Source organism: Uranotaenia lowii, chromosome 2 (genome assembly GCF_029784155.1).
Source record: "Uranotaenia lowii strain MFRU-FL chromosome 2, ASM2978415v1, whole genome shotgun sequence".
NCBI lineage: Eukaryota > Metazoa > Arthropoda > Insecta > Diptera > Culicidae > Uranotaenia > Uranotaenia lowii.
Genome location: NC_073692.1, coordinates 68,707,882 through 68,725,099, shown reverse-complemented (window position 1 = coordinate 68,725,099; position 17,218 = coordinate 68,707,882). Strand labels below are relative to the sequence as shown.

Sequence of the window (17,218 nt, the reverse complement as noted above, 5' to 3'; positions counted from 1 at the left end):
ATTTTCCTTTTTTTTTTTTTCTATTTGGCACCCTTTCAAATATACAAATATCAAATTTTTTTTTTTTACGTGTTAAGAGATGTACGATTTGAACAAAAATATTAAGAATTATATTAAAAATACACAAATAACATACATACGTGTCTTCTAACAACTGCAGATGATATTTCTCAGATTGTAAATATTTCATTTGAGTTCTAACATTACCAACTGATTCTATAAAATGAGATAGATCGTTTATATTTACCTGCAACATTGTATCTTGCCATTGATTCTGTAGTGTATAAAACAATCAGAAATTGTCTTCATCTCACAAGTCATAAAAATATGAAGCTTTTGCTAGTGTTGATGTGCTTTGTAGGCAAATTGGTGGTCAGTTTTGAGTTTTTTTTATAGTTCCTCCGGAAGATTTGTGATCGAAAACTCTCTTTTATCTGTATTTAGGTTTCTGAGAATTGGAAGCCACTGAACCCAGAGGAAACGTTTTTCATGTTTGTTCGCTGTGTTGAAAATAATATTGGAAAATCGACCCACAAGCTGCAACACATGCAAGCCTGGAGCAAATGGGAAAACTTTGGACCGGAAGAGGAAGCTTCCTACTGTTTCTTCAAGTGCTGCATGGAGGGATACGGTTTGTATGACCCTTCGACAGGAAATGTTAAGGTATGTTTATTTTTTTCATTCTTCTTCAATCCTCGATGATAGCCATTCCGATTTGTCTTATTCAATATAACGAGCTTCAAACTAGACATCCTATTCTCCTTGGCTCAGTTACAATTACTAAGGACTGTATTCGAAAAAAAAAAAAATGCTACACTTTAATTTGCGAAGAACTTTTTAACGGATGGATGAAAATTGATGAAATTTTCAATGTCAAACTATGTGGCGGTCTGTTCAGTAGTTTTTGGGGTAGCGTCTTGACAAATCTAGGAAAGCCCATTGAGAGACCCCAAAAGAGCTGTACATCAACTATGGAACCAAAACTAATCAAGTGAATTGTTCTGGAAGTCTTATAAGACTTAACAGTGAGCTAAAATTTGAAAATAAGTACGAATGATTAATTCCATGAAGATATGGGAAGTAAGGGGTTAAATAAAGCGCCATCCAAACCTTACAACTGAAGAAGTGGTAAAGCTGGGAAATTTTTCTGTCTGATTCGCCCAACAAACAAAAACACAGACCAAAAATCAGTGGTTACGGTGGTTAGCCGTTAGCAGGCTGAAATTTATAAAAAAAAATCCCTACAAAAGTGACCGTTTTCCTTCCATGCAACTTTCAAAGGTTTCTCAATGTTAATACTCTGTTTTGGATGGATCTGGAATCGAGCCAATGAGCGAAAACTGTGATGGAGTTATAAAAAATTAATAATGTTGTTTTTTTTTTGGAGAAAGTGAACAATCAGCTAGACTTGACAAAACTTGGATGAAATAGAAAATGTTGAGTTATTTTGAAGGTCAAGCTACAGGGAATGAAGAACGTCAACAAAATAGCCTTGATTTAGAAAAACTGAAGTTCATAGTTTGCTATACAGATGGCGCATATGTTGCTCAAATATATTAGTCTATAAACTCATTCACTCGACGCTCTCTCAAAAACTATTTGGCAGATTGCCACAAAATGGGAACATTATATTACTAGGTAGCATCACTGAACATTTCATAAATTTTCATCCTTCCACTCATATGTTGCTTACAAATATAAGTGATGCATTTTTTTTTTCGAATATTTACGGTCCTTGTGGCCAATTAAAAAAAATAGAAACTAATTGATGTTAAAAATTTCACAGGTTCTCCTTCATGCACATAAAAGTCCCTTTTCAAAATTCACGCATTTTCAAAGCTTCAAAGATATTTTATATTCCTGATAAACAAAATATTAAGGCTAGGGAAAAGGGTAAAGTGTTGCGCGTATATCAAATATTTCCCGATAACCCATTGTAAAGAAGGAATAAACTCATTCTTCTTCAGTTTCGAAATATTTAAACTGGGGTAATGTCGCACTTCCTCCATTCAAAAGCTTGTAGAAGATTTATGCCTACAGACAATTTTAGGTGTTCTACATCATAAGTAGTAAAATAAATTTAACGACTTGCTTGAAAAGTTATGTGTTTATTCAGTAACTTTCAAATCCACCTAACTAACGTAAACCAATTCATCAAAGAATGAGTTACTCGCAGCAACCAGTTTTTGCAAATTGAAAAAAATCAAAAAACTTATCTCCAGTTCCACGAATTGTACGCAAAATGGGTATTTTCGTTACTCCTTTATCTACAACTTAACTAGCTAAACAGTCATTTATTGAAAATTTCAAATCACATTGGAATGAAGGTTCCCCTTATAAAGCTTCTAATCTCTTTCCTTAAATTGAATAAAACTTTTTTGAACGATACCTAAAATAGCTTAATGGTTTCACTTTATGTTTTTTTACTACGCTTCATGTCCAAAAAACGGCATGAACAATAGAAACCATCTGATCAAGTTTAAAAATGCATTTCAAAACTGCTCCCTCTTATTCGATTCGAATATTATTATCTTCATCAGGTGGAAGACATTTCCAAATTTAAGTGTATTTTATGCGTCAAATATGTTTTCAAGCTGAAATAGAAATTTCGTTACGAATCATTTTCCCGTTTTAAAATTTTGGCGCTTTCAAATTTTGGTTTCAATTTTCAACTTAATTTATGGAACATTTATAACTACATAGAAAAGGTTTCTCGTCAAGTTTCTTAATTTTTTTTTTTTTAGTTTCAAAAACACATTTTTAACATATTATTATTTACATATATTATTTTCCAATCGCCCCCATTGCTAAATTTCCAAGCTAAACTCTCCCCTGAGCAAATTTTTGAAAAATATTATCGTTGCAAAACCTTAGACAATTTACATTTTCTTGTAGTTTAACACGAATGCCAAAACGTTGGTAAAGTGTCAAAATAAACAAAACAAAAATTCTTGTACCTAGTGTTATTTGAAAATATGAAGCGTTATTAGCTTCAGAAGACCGAAAAGCCAATTCTTAACCTATCAACTGTAGCAAAACATAACTTAAAATTTATTCAAAAAATTATTGATTTTAATTAAATTCCCAGGAAAACTTCTAAAGAGCAAGTTCACTGGTGTTGGGAAAAAGTGGTAGACATTTTTACATTTTGACAATGTTATCATGCAAAAATGCTTTCAAGATCATTAGGCGTTGTATTTTTTACAGCACTGTTTTCATTTCAGCCATATGTGATGGAAATTTTGCTATTTTTGCATCACAGCATGCGAAACTACAACACGTGTTGTTAAAAAACTTGAAGGCCGCAGATCTTGAAAATGTTTTTGCAGGGCAAAATTTTCAAAATGAGCAAAAAGTGACTAAATTTCTACCACTTTTTCTAAACACCAGTGAACTAGCTCTAAAATTGAAAAAAAAAATTATATATCAAATTGCCAATCGAAATCTTGCCATTGGAAGAAATTTACGCAGCACATCCAGCTTCAGATTAGATTTAGATGGTGTGTTTTTTGGACCTGAAAAAAGCTGAAGAAAAAAACTGTTGAGAAGATTTTCATACCGCTTTTTTATTCAATATTCTCCCCCTTTTTAGCATTTAAAAAAAATCTATTTTTGAACAAGTCGTCTTAAAAAATATTTCGCCATATACCAAACTTGGAAATATGACACATTACAACTTGAAGTGTTTTCAAACAGCACTTCTTATGGTTTGAAACTTGACGAATTTGACGAAGAACAAAAATATTTTTAGGTTTTTCGGATATTCAAACGTATTACAGCTATTTTCTCTTTTTTTGTCCTAAGGAACATATGTCTTTTCACCCATTTCCAAAAAAAGATTTAAATTAAGGCATTTGGATGTTCTGATTAAAAATTTGAACAAAGTTGGTGGTGACCTACGTTTTCGATTAAGATTATTTATGGGATATATCAAGAACTAAACTTAGTGACTTTATCTGTTCAATAACATTTATTTAAAAATCCATGTTTCCAGAATTGAATAAATTGAAAAAATATAATCTGTTCAGCCTACGATGGTTTTCTGCATTCATTTTAATTTCTGGAAATTTTCATGTTAACATCATACAAAACCTTAAATTGATTATTTTTATGCAGCTTTCCTGCAGTACAATTAAATTTTTTGTACTCCACCTTCACTAAATGCTGTTTAAGGCAAAAGGCCTTAATTAACAAAAACATTCAAGAATATTGAATATCTGCTTCAGATTCATACTCAGGATGCCTCTTCCGAATTTTTTGAGATTAATTTTTTCATGGGTTCAAAACGCGTTTGCACCTGCCCCACTGTATGAGTTGACAGGAATGAAACAAAAACTTATTTTTCAACATAAAAGCAGATCAATGACTCTTTTATGTAGCCATATTTCATGTTAAGTACGTACTTGAACTGGTATAGAAACAAACAGTACAATGTTTTTTTTTTGTAACTATTAGAAATAAAAAGTTTAGTTTATCCATGCAAGTTGTTTATTTGGCCAAACGACAAATTCAAGAAGAAGAACTTTTTTTGGTATTAGAGAAAAGTTGAACATTTACACTTGCTCCACTTAAAAATCTTTTGGAAAATGAATACTCTCAGTTTTTGTCTTAAAATGTTATTTATTTAATTGATGCTTTTCATTTATGATTGAAAACGCAAAAGTTGCCTGTACTGGGCCTATTCATTTGAATCTGATTTTTGACGTCCTTTTAATTTCAATGACGCTTGATATATCTAAAGGAAAAAAATCACATTGAGGTTGCATATCGCTACCACGTTCATTTAAATTATACTTTGCTGAAAAATAGGCGCCAAAATGTTCAATGTTTACAGCGATCACCAAAAACAGTATCTATACTTCGATTACTACTGGCTTATTAGCCAGAGATCCAGGAATTGAATCTCGCCGCCTCTCTGCTGAGTATAAATGATTGTAAACTCTACGGAGTATACATAAATGGTTGGTCAGAGTCTTTCTAACTGGACCGTAATATGAGCTAGTCGAAAAGGAAGTTCCGAGTCGTGTTAAAAATACATACTCATTTGGCGGAACCCCTAAAAGTTGTAAAAATGACCCGTTATTGCGAACCTGCATGATGTGTCAAAACCAGGGTCATTTTGTCGGGTCAATATTACACATTATTTTGAACAGCCCAGGCACGCTTCAACGCGGGTTGTTTTAAAGCTTTCTAAATTTGAACCATTTTGTTTTGAACTTGGATAAGGAAGGCATGGCTGGATTAAATGGAAAGCAACATTTTTATTCATAGGAATTACCGCGGTGGGCTCTAAGCGATCAAAAGTTTGAATTCTTTCTAGATCTTCATCCGGTTTTGGCCACTTTAAATTGGACAGCGGATTCAATAAAGTATGGAAACACTAGAGGCATTGATCATTTATTACTAAAACATCAACTAAGAGCAATATTCAGTGATTGAGAAAATGAAAGAATTGGTTTTTTAAGACATTAGAAATTTGTCTTTCATCAGATTTTATTTCATTGCATGCAATATTTCTTACCACAAGCAACTGCTCACATCTCCACCGAAGAGAAGCGTTTGGAATAAATGTAAATTTAACTCGACTTTAAAAGAAAAATCTATGTACTCTACACTGATAAATCGTTTCACACATTTTACAAAATAGCTTCACACATTATCAGCAAATATATGGAGCTTTCAAACTGAAGTGAGGTTTTTACATACCATGACAATTCGAAATTTACACATTATCCGAATTAGCGATTCAAGGAAAAAATTTGTAAAAAGTAAAGTCGTTGTGAAAGTATTGTTTTTACCTTTGTGCGAGTCGAAGTAGGAACAACCCCCTTCGTACAAATTTTCATGCTCAATTGCTGTCTCAAGCCATATATGGAAAATAATGGTAATTAATCCATAGTAATTGAATTTAAAAACCAAATCGAGTAACACCTCAATCTATATTTCAGATCCTGCCTCCTCTTGCTGGGAAAAAAGTAGAGTATGGTGGGGTAAAAGTACGACCTTAATATTATTTTATTTAAAAAAAAATTGCAGTTGTTTTTCCAAAAAACCAATAATAGTATTTGGACTTTTATCTCTCTTCTAAAAAATTACGAAAACAACTGACAAACGCATTTGATGGCAGTAGTGAAAATGTCTAACTGCTATCGAAACGTACTCATACCCCCCCGGGAGGGCCCCCCTCCCTCTGGGGCAAAAGTTCGAATGATGTGGAGTAAATGTACGACCATTCCACATTTCTGTATGAAGTCAAGAGGAAAATTATTTTACATTAATCTTTGCTTACAGTAGGAGCTTCTGTATTCGCTTCTGATACAAATTCTATACATGGGCGAACAACCAGCGCGAATTCGTAGTTCTTCTCTAATTGTTGAATTTCAACAGGTTTACGAAATCCAGTTCTCATCGTATCTGAGCCATTTTTCGCACGAGCAGGATATTGTAGAAATTAAAATATGCGCTGATGTTTCCTGTGCATTTCAAAAAGGTAAAACAAACCCGTTCAGATTTACGTCAGTGGACCCTGTATATTTATCATTCGTACCTTTGCCCCATTTGCAGTTCGTGCTTTTGCCCCTTCAAGGTTTCTTGTGATTCACCGTTTATTGTGCAAAGCAGAGACACTTAAACGAAATTCTTTCTTCGGCATTCGATAGTGCTTCAAAAGCAACTAAATAAACACATTAACACTTTCATTGAAAAACAGAATTTTGATTTCTCAATCATGTTTGCCGTTACCTAAATATTACTTAATTTATGCAAAAAAGTTTCTTTACCTCATTTTTTGGAGTATTTTTAACACCTACGAAAAACAATTACGTCTGGATGAAGGTTTTCCAAATCATTTTTATTCCACGTCACAGTTTGGAATTTTGCTGTTCTCAGTTTGTGATAATCTTAAACCGTACTTTTTCCCGACTCGTACTTTTAGCCCACCTTACTCTATCATGAGTTTGTTGACCTCAATAGTAAATTTTACACTCGAAATTTAACTTTAATTTTTCGGTTCAACAAAACTTTTAATAGACTTGTATGATTTGTTTTTTTTTTTAAACCAGGTGTACCTAGAACATAGGTAAAAGGCATTGATGACAGTAAATTCTATTTCACCACATGTTTTTTTCATATCTTTTGCCAGCTCATTTATTGTTGGAAGCAATGCTGATTACCATTTGCAATCGTACTCCAGCTTTGAGCTGTTTTTTTTTAATGAGAATAAAATAATCTTAAATCGTGTTCCAGACCAAAATTTCCATATTGTTCCATATTGTTCAATTACATAGTAAATGTTGCATTTTTATGATTTTTTTTAAATCAATATATATAAAAAGCAATTTCTGTATTTTGTTTGTTTGTTTGTTTGTTTGTTTGTTTGTTTGTTTGTTTGTTTGTTTGTTTGTTTGTTTGTTTGTCCTCTATAGACTCAGCTGTCTTAAGAGCTAGAGGTCTGAAATTTGGCATGGATGCTCATTAGGACCAGGAATGATGAAAAATGTTTTCAAATTTTCGGATGACCCCTTTTGAAAGGGGTCGTCCATACAAGACAAATATTGTTTTCGCGATATTGACCTTACTTTTCGTCGGATCGTCTTGAAAATTTGCACATGAATGTTTTAAAAGACGGGCAATTGATTGCAGGTGTCAAGGTGTGTGTAAGGGGTCAGCCAAAGGGGTCGTCCATATAAACTGTTCTCTGTTTTTGCGATATTGACGTTATAATACATCGTATTCAGCTGAAAATTGGTACACGATAGTTTTGGGTGACGTGAAATCGATTTGAGGTATCAAATTCAGTGTGAGGGGCCGGCAAAAGGGGTCGTCCATATCAACTTTTCTATATCTTAGTAATATTGACGTTTTTATACATCGAATTGAGATGAAAATTTGCACATAGGAGTTATTAGGGACAAACAATTGATTTCACTTATCCAAATTAAAAACAGGAGTCGGCCAAGGGGGTCGTCCATATTAACTATTCACTGTAAATGCGATATTGTCGTTATTATACATCGGGTTCAGATGAAAATTGGTACACGAGAGTTTTGAGGGACGAGCAATGGATTTAAGGTATTAAATTCAGCGTAAGGGCTCGGCAAAGAGGGTCGACCATATTAACCTTTCAATATTTTTGCAATATCGTCGTTATTTGACATCGGATTGAAATGAAAATTTGCACAAGGTAGTTTTCGGGGACGGACAATCGATTTCAGATGTCAAAAGTATATTAATTTATTGTTCACTGTTTTTAGCAATATTGACGTTATTATGCAATGGATTGCTGATTTCAAATTTAGTAGCAGGCGACAGAAAAAGTGATCGCTCAATATTTTTGCAATTATTTATGGCAATGGATTCGGAAGTGCATCTGAAAATTTTTCGGCAAATGACTTTATACAAACTGTTCATGACATATTCCAAGTTCAAAGCGAAACGGAGTTCGTATGGGATCAGCTAGTCTATATATATATATAAAAAGCAATTTCTGTATGTTTGTTTGTTTGTTTGTTTGTTTGTTTGTTTGTTTGTTTGTTTGTTTGTCCTCTATAGACTCAGCCGTCTTAAGAGCTAGAGGTCTGAAGTTTGGCATGGATGCTCATTAGGGCCAGGAAGGATGACAAATATTTTCAGATTTTTGGATGACCCCTTCTGAAGGGGGTCGTCCATACAAGACAAATATTGTTTTCGCGATATTGACGTCAATTTTTGTCGGATTGTAATGAAAATTTGCATAGGAGGGTTTTGAGAGATGGACAACTGATTTAAGGTATTGAATTTTGGGTCAGGGGTCGGCAAAAGGGGTCGTCCATATAAAATTCTCAAATTTTGTGATATTCACGTTATTATGCATCAGATTGAGATGGAAATTTGGGGTTGGATATTTTTAAAGACGGGCAATCGATTGCCGATATCAAATTTTGTGTAAGGGACCACCCAGGGGTCGTCCATATTAACTGTTCCCTTTTTTTACGATATTGTCGTTACTATACATCGGATTCAGATGAAAATTGGTACACGAGTGTTTTGAATGACGATTTAAGGTATCAAATTCAGTTTGAGGGGCCGGCAAAAGGGGTCGTCCTTATTAACTTTTCAATATTTTCGTGATATTGACGCTATTATACATCGGATTGAGATGAAAATTTGTACATAGGAATTATTAAGGACGACCAATTGATTCCAATTACCCAATTTGTGTCAGGGGTCGGCCAAAAGGACCGTCCATATTGACTATTCCCTTTTTTGCGAAAGTGACGTTATTATTTAATGTATTGGTCTGAAAATTTGCACAGGGGAGTTTTGAGGGAAGGGAAATCAATTTCAGATATCAAAGTTTGTAAAAGACGCCACTGAAAGGGGTTATATTTTGTTGGCAATAATTCTGTTTTTATGCAACGATCGACTAAAAATTCATACACGGGGGTTGGGACAGTCTATTGATTTCTGATTTCAATATTTGTATCAAACGACAAAAAGGGGGTCTTCCAAATCAACTGTTAAATTTGTATTTGCAATAATTACTAGAGTCTGTATCTCATCGAGACAAAAACTCATATATAGGAGGTTTTTCTCACGGTCAATTGATCCTGATTTCGAATTTAGTACCATACGACAGAAAAAGTAATCGTCCATATTACGTGTTCAACATATTTGCAAAAATTGCTTAATAATACATTCGGAAATGCATCTAGAAAATGCCTAGCAAATGACATTAATTCAAACTGTCATAACATATTCTAAGTTGAAAACGAAACGGAGTTCGTATGGGATCAGCTAGTGAAATATACAGTTTTGTACAAAAAGTTTAATTTCTAGGAACATTTGTTAAAAATTAAATTCCTAAATATTATGGGAAATCTCAAATGGAAGATAGTGATAAGATAAGTGTTAACATATCAGAAAAACAAAAAACAAACAATCAAATGAAAGATATTTTATTATTCTCCGTCAAGATACTTTACTAGGGGAGAGGCAGGCTTAATGCACATACTTAGTAGAAAACTTATTTTATCCCGTATTTCAATAGATAGAATTATGAAAACTAAATGCACACAAGAGGACATCTGTTGTGTAAAAGTAAGAGCAATTTTTCTGGTAAAATATCCTACAGTTTTTGAGAAAATGATTTTATAATAAAAGTAGTTTAAAATAGTCGTTTTCCGAAACCGAACGGGCTAAATGCTTATATTTATGTGTTTTATCTTAAATTTGCCAGAATTTTTTATGGGTTCGAATCCCATAAGTGGCCGACAGGTAAGATGTGAATAATAAAAATGTTCAACCAGTTGCCAGGTAACCAGGTATATATAGGGATGCCGGAATACCTGTAAGAAAACTAGCCCACGTGGTTGACTAGTTCTTCCAAAAATAAACCTACATCAACACAATACATTCACTCCATAACAGTTCATACGAAGCCATGGGGTCCGGGTATGATGTACACGTTGCATTGGAGATTTGTCGAACTTAATAATCTAAGAATGCATGTGAGCACATACTTAGGCAGAAACTGCGGTGAATCCGTGCACCCATGGTGGATAAACAACATACATACAACATACGTAACCGGGCCGAACAAATTAGGGCAGTTTGGGACAAAAATCTGGCAAAATCCGGGCATTTGATTTCAAAATTGACGACCAAAAAATTCAGGCAATATCCAGACAAATTTAGTCAAAACCCAGAAATGACTCAATAAGCTACAAAAAATTGAAAAAAAATTCTCAATCAAAACTCATCGACAGGGTTTAATTGGTATTTAAAGCTTCCAAAAAACCAATCATGCTTATTCATAAAACTTGCTCGAAAAATTTTTACATCACAATTTGTTTTTTTTTTGTTTGATTTGCCAAATAAAGTGAATAAATCTTAATTTTTTTTATTGAATATCCTGCAAAACCCGGATGAAACCGGGCAATCAGGTTGCCAGATATTTCAGCTGTATTTCAGTTCTAGATGCAATATGTTCCTAAAATTTGATTTAAAATGGTAGAAACTGATTTCAAGCAGAATTCAAAGCTGATTTTTTTTTTAATTTTCGTTATATTTTTTTGTTCCTATAATATTTTTATCATATCAGTATTAAGTTCTTCTATTTATACTATAACATTGTAATTAGAGCTGAAATGTTATGATAAAAATAAAAAAAAATATTTAGTTAATCAATTTTTCGTGATAAAGGCTTTTAACCAGCCTGATATGGGCATTTAAAACCTTTCTTTTATTCCAATACCATATCATTTATAACTTCGCTTAATGCTTCAATTTTGCAAAATTCCAGTAAATTCAATTTTTGTTGCATCAAAAATCTAAAGACAGCAAAACGTTAGAACTAGAATAAATTTTGAAGTCATATTTTTTCAAAAACTCTACCAACGCTCAAACAGTATTTACTAGCAATCTTATGAAAAGTAGGTTTTTCAGATCACTTTTTGAACTTTTTGTAAACCTTTTATCAAAAAAAAAAAAAAAAAAATTTCTTGGCTTCATGATGTAGACAATAACTTCAGCTTTCATATGCATAAGGCAAATTTTTTTTGACGTGTAATATATGAACTACAGCAGTTTTCCTGAGGTATGTTTTTTTCGGTTTTTTTTTTTCATGCTGAATAACAAGAAAACTAGTAGCTTTAGCTATATATAATGTTCTATACATATTTTACTGACGTTACAAGGTTTCTATTGATATAAGTTTTGTTTAGATCGGTTGAACACGCCAAAAGTTATAACGATTTGAGCTTGTAGTGTCAAATTGACACTCCTTGTGCTGATTAGGGTAATGAAATCTAATGCGGATGAGGGTTAAATCTCACGAATAATATTAAAAACCAACTGGTAATTTTCTTGGAGGATTTCATAAATTTTTAATTTTGAACATAATTTTTATATTGTTGCGATTATTACGTAAGACTTAGTCAAGCCTTTGAACAAATATTTTTGCAAAGTGGAATCTCTCGTAACAACGATGATTTCGTGATTGATTATCTACGCTGGAAATGTCTATAGAGTTTTGATACGTTAAAAGGTATCGGAAAAAGTACCATTGAATGTTTTTTTTTTATGAAATTTTCTATAGCATAAATGAGCGAGAGTCCAAGGAACTTTCCTTGTTTTCTGTTTGACCTTTTCATTCACAGGCCGCGAGAATCCAAACCCAATACGACTCATACAAAACGTACCCAAACTATGATGTTGGTTCGACCAAAATAGCTGAAATCGTATCGGCGTTCGCAAAAGTCACTGAAAGTGTCGATAACAACTGCACGGCAGTCTACGCCAGGTTTGAACCAATTTACAAACACTTCAACGACTCATTCCAGATTATTTATCATGGACATCATGATTACGTACGTCCAGTTTATCAGGCCATGGTAAGATTTACTACCTATTATGATATTTTTCTCTCTCTCTAAAACATCAAACTATGAATGTTATTTGCAGAGTCAAACGATGAAAAGTCCTCTACACTCACAATTCCAATTTTGTTGGAACATTTTATCCGATGATGCTCGTACAGTTTTATGCGCCAATAAAGAAAAAAGGAAGACTACCAATGTATCAAATGACAGCAGTTTTTCTCCATACATCAACTGTGTGTTCAAAGGCTTGCGCTATTTGAATGCTGATTCTAGCGTTAACGTGAGTTGTTTGGTTTAAACTTCTGAAAACATGAAACTCTTATCACATTTTTAATGTTAACTTTCGTAGGCTCAGGAAATCATGAGAGACTTTTACCTGGTCAACAAAACTAGCAACTCTATCATCTCCGACCTTCAAAGTTGGGTTCCAGAAATAAACGGACAAGGTGCCGAATATAGAGCAGCAAGTCTTTTCGATAAGCTTACGGGTGCTGCGGGCGCTTCCGAAGATTTGAATGAAGCTTGGGACTATCGTGAAATTCGTTCCAAGAACTATACTTATGCTCTTAGAAATGGAGGAGTTTATAATAGAGCTGATGTAAAGGCTCTCGTAACACAAATTGATGAAGCTCTCTGTCCATCTTCAACTATTGAAGATACTGGAGTCATTGTTGCTTAATGACCTGTAATTCCATATCATAAATTATACACTGTGAGGGATGTAAAACTTATACATATCTATCATGCAGCATCAAATGAATTTTAATATATTTATAAAAGGTGAAATTTAGAGAACTTTTAAAACAGCTTACAAGGTAAAAGTTCTAAGGGAAGAAAAAACTAGAACTCAGATTCAACGCCCTAGTCTGATCATCCACAAACAGGTTTGCTTGCACCTTTCATCCCTATCCAGACAGTCATTTTCCCAACCTAGATGCAATCACAGTGCAATATCGGCCTAGTGAAGATGAATGAACATAAAAATAAAGGAAAAAAAATAACAGCAAACCTCTCCAAAACATAATCTACCATCACGATTGCGGGATTAAGGAACCTAACTTTGGCTAGAGCCAAAGAAGAAGAAGAGCTACATTGCTTCATGTTGGCTTGTTGTTTCCTAATCGATACCTCGTGAGGCTAATTTGTCTGGACCAAAGTCGATCGATTGTTTTAAGTGGGTTTCACATGAGAACAATCTTTCTCCGGTTTGCTTTTTTTTTTCTTCCAATGAGCAGATCTCATTGGGGTCTATTTCGAAACATTTTTCAACAACTACAACTAATACATGGAATGGAGCTGCAGCAGAACTTACGTTTTCTGTTTTCAAGAAGCATGGGAAATTTGTTTGCCTTCATCAGTTGTTGCTGCTGCTGCTGCTGCTGCTGATAGTGGAACGTGTGCATTATGTTTTACAGGTTTTCATCGGGAGGCTTCCTGGCCTTATGGAGTTGAGAAGCAGGTGGCGCTAGATCAGCACTTGTATTTGCAGCATTTCTAACAGCTTCGAAACAGAAGCATGTTCCTTGTTCCTGGGAGGCAAAGTTCCCCGGAGGTTACATATGGGAACATGTTTCAGCACTTCTTGTTGATTGTAATCAGTAGCATCACTGGTTTACTGGATTTCTGGAGATATTTTTTCCGATTTTTTTTTAAATAAGCTGGAGGTTTGTGTAGGGATGAGATGAAGAATATACAGAAAATAAATCAAATTTAATTAGGAATAAAATAAAATAATAGATGTATTCGGCAACACTGTAGATGAATAAAATAAAATAAATTTCTATGAGAACATTTGCTATTTTGGCAGCACTTGACAAACAAACAAAACAAAGGCAGTCATTGATCTATTCTTGCGAGCGACAGACGTGTTTAGGTGAATCTCTGAATTGAGATTCGTAAAATCACGACAGTTTGGACGGATGATGCCCTCGGGTGCCTGGGGCTATTTTATCGAGGGTTTAAATTATATAAAGCCTTTACGAAATTCGATAAGGCCGGAACAAATTTCAAATTCTTCTTTTGTCACTCGGAGTTGGAACATCGCGAGGGGGGGGGACAATAAAAAATAATGCGAAAAACAAATAAATTGGAATAAATTGCACGAAAGCTTGTATACAACCAAATGGCATACTATATCATCGCATAAAACCTATAAATCAAGTATTTTTTTATCGAAAAATTCAATAAAATTAAGAATTCAAAATGTGAATAAACTTCCATCTTCCAATATTTGTTTTTTTTGGTATTGTAATGTTTCGAATATTTGAATTTTTATTTGAAATTTACTTAAAATACTTCAAATTTTATTTATTCCCCCCTCAGGGATTTTGGAAATTTTGAAGGGGGGGGGAGGGGGGGGGGGGGTTGCAAAAGATGAAATTGATATTTGTTCCAGCCTAATTAGATAAAAATAATTTGAAATGTGATAATGCTGTGCAGGCAAAACATGAAACGAACTCAAAATTTTAAATTTATAATTTCAACACTATATCTTGGTTTGTGCAACGCCAAATTCTATAAATATAATTTTGTCTAGGGATGAATTACAGTAATGAATGTTTGTTATTTAATTTATCGACTTCATAGGCGAAAAGTGATGTCCGTTTTAGTAGGGACATCTTAAGATAATGAAATTTTATAGTTGGATTTAATTCTATCCAACTATAAAATTTCATTATCTTAAGATGTCCCTAGGAGTGAAAGACGGTGAAAATGAGCGGGTAAAATTTATTTGGAAGCATCATCATCACATATCAAATTTTTGTTCAGCACGGCCAACTACGATGAAGTAGTATATACAGATAGAGTAGCATCAGAGATACCGTCACTTCAAGATAAAGAAGTGGGCTTTGCCGCGAACATTAATTCTTCTATACGGACTTTCGATGTTCGTAACGCCACCTTAAGAGTTCGGGCAACAAGAATCATGCATCTAGCCATGGTAACCAATGTGTGACTTGGAAAAACTAATCTGCTTTAAAAGTATATCTGTTGGAAGTGTGTACTTCAGAGCCATCTACAATGCTTTAAATAGTAAAAATATATTTTGGTTGACCTTTTGGACGAATAATTAACCATATATTGTCATTCGGAAAAAAATTATTTGAATTTGAATTAAACAGAAACTCTGCTTTTCTAATTTTACTCTGTTCGAGAAGAAAATCATCTATTGAATGCTCAATTGGGAATCTTTCTGTTCATAAAAACAAGTATGTTGAAATTGATACCAACAGTGCAAATATGAACAACGGTTGCTTTGATAATTTTGTATGTTATTTGACGTTGAAGTTGTTGAATACTCAAACCATTGACCCCCATGGAGGGTGTACAAGCTATTTTAGTTGCCTGTTATGATACCCCTTCTCAGAAGGGAGCAGCACTGAGCGTATAGAAAGAATTTTGGATAAGTAACATGGGTCTGGTAGCATCTACCACCACACATTAGTAGGCCAAGCGTGGTTCACCCCACAAGGGGAAAATTTGCAGGTCGAACGAAGATGCAACTCTATCTGTATCTATCACCTCATAGTAGTTCGCCCGTGCTGAACAAAAATTTGATATGTGATGATAATGCTTCTAAATAAATTCTACCCGTTCATTTTCATCATTTTTCATTTCTTCTTACTTCTATCTATAGGGGAGAATGAGGATACTTGATCCCTGGGGATACTTGATTCCTTAGCTACACTGTATCAAAAAATTGTCCGTACAGCACGTACCTTGACATCCAAACAATCAAAAAGTGCACTTTTTCAGTCAATAAAAATACTACAATTACATCATTCGCTGCAGAAACTAGTCCTTTTTGTAGATCAGTATTAGAAATGTTTATGAATTAAACCTTAAAAATAATCCAATTCATTTTGTTTAGAAAGTCCCGAAAATGACGTCAAAAAATTGTCCGTACACTAAGGCCTTTGTCAAGTATTAGTCAAGAAAACAGTTATGTGTCAGTCTGTTAAACGCAGAAACGTGAGTTGAATCTCAGCAAAGACAATTTCCAGTGGTCTGAGTGATAAATACGGTAAAATGAACTTTATCTAGCATAAATCAGTAGATTTTAACAATTTGAGGATTAAATTAACAGGAAAATGTCTGCTCCTCACAAAAAAAAATAGACCCATAGACATCCGGAAACTGATTGTTGACCTGAAGAATGACGGTTAAAAGCTTGTCCGAAATTTATTTATTTACTTGTCTTCGAATTACGCATAGAATAGTAAAATGGCCATGATCGTCGGTTCAGTACACTCCCGGCCAAAAGTTTGGGGTCACCCCTGAAAAAACATACAAATTTGGTTCGTCCATAACTTTGTCATTTTTTAACGGATTTAGGATTTTTTTAGCTTATTCGAAAGGTAATGAGTTATACTTACTTCGTAGGTATTTTGTTGATAATTTGTATGCATTTTTTCTTACCTAAAAATCATCTGAAGTTGCAACATTTTTCAAAATTTACACCTAATCTTTATACCAAATTTTCTCATAGCTGAGTGGACCAAATTTTTAAACTAAAGTAGTATTAGAGCCCTAATTCAATACCCTTTGAAACACATTTGTCAATTTTTTTTCCTTAAATTTAAAGTAAATTAATAATTGATTAAAAAGTTACTTAAGTCATCGGCCAAAAGTTTGGGGTCACCTTACAGTATGGTGTATCGGCCAAAAGTTTGGGGTCAGCAGATTATTTTATGTCTTCATTCAAATCACTGCAATATGAAAAAAAAATAATTCGGCCTAACTGGAACTTCAAATAAAAACGGCAACACTGGACACATCCTTTGTTTACCTCTTACCTTAATGACCCCAAACATACATCTAAACTTTGCAAGGGATTCGTTCAAGAGAAGGCGAAGGAG

The 17,218-nt window shown here is 33.8% G+C and overlaps 1 protein-coding gene across 1 annotated transcript; it reads left to right on the top strand.

The window, feature by feature from the left end:
* Window positions 1-326: 326 nt before the first annotated feature.
* LOC129747285 (37 kDa salivary gland allergen Aed a 2-like) lies at window positions 327-14,421 on the top strand. The gene is made up of 5 exons (XM_055741429.1): window positions 327-372; window positions 445-663; window positions 12,138-12,371; window positions 12,442-12,639; window positions 12,709-14,421. The coding sequence occupies exons 1-5, from the start codon at window positions 328-330 to the stop codon at window positions 13,036-13,038; spliced, it is 1,026 nt and encodes a 341-aa protein (XP_055597404.1). The 5' UTR covers window position 327; the 3' UTR covers window positions 13,039-14,421.
* The last annotated feature ends 2,797 nt before the right edge of the window (window positions 14,422-17,218 follow it).

Excerpts from the sequence above, each read along its gene's own strand:
- LOC129747285 (XM_055741429.1), top strand. The coding sequence starts at position 328 with ATGAAGCTTTTGCTAGTGTTGATGTGCTTTGTAGGCAAATTGGTG. Across the intron at positions 373-444 it reads GCTTTGTAGGCAAATTGGTG|GTTTCTGAGAATTGGAAGCC; the intron begins GTCAGTTTTGAG and ends ATCTGTATTTAG. Across the intron at positions 664-12,137 it reads CTTCGACAGGAAATGTTAAG|GCCGCGAGAATCCAAACCCA; the intron begins GTATGTTTATTT and ends TTTCATTCACAG.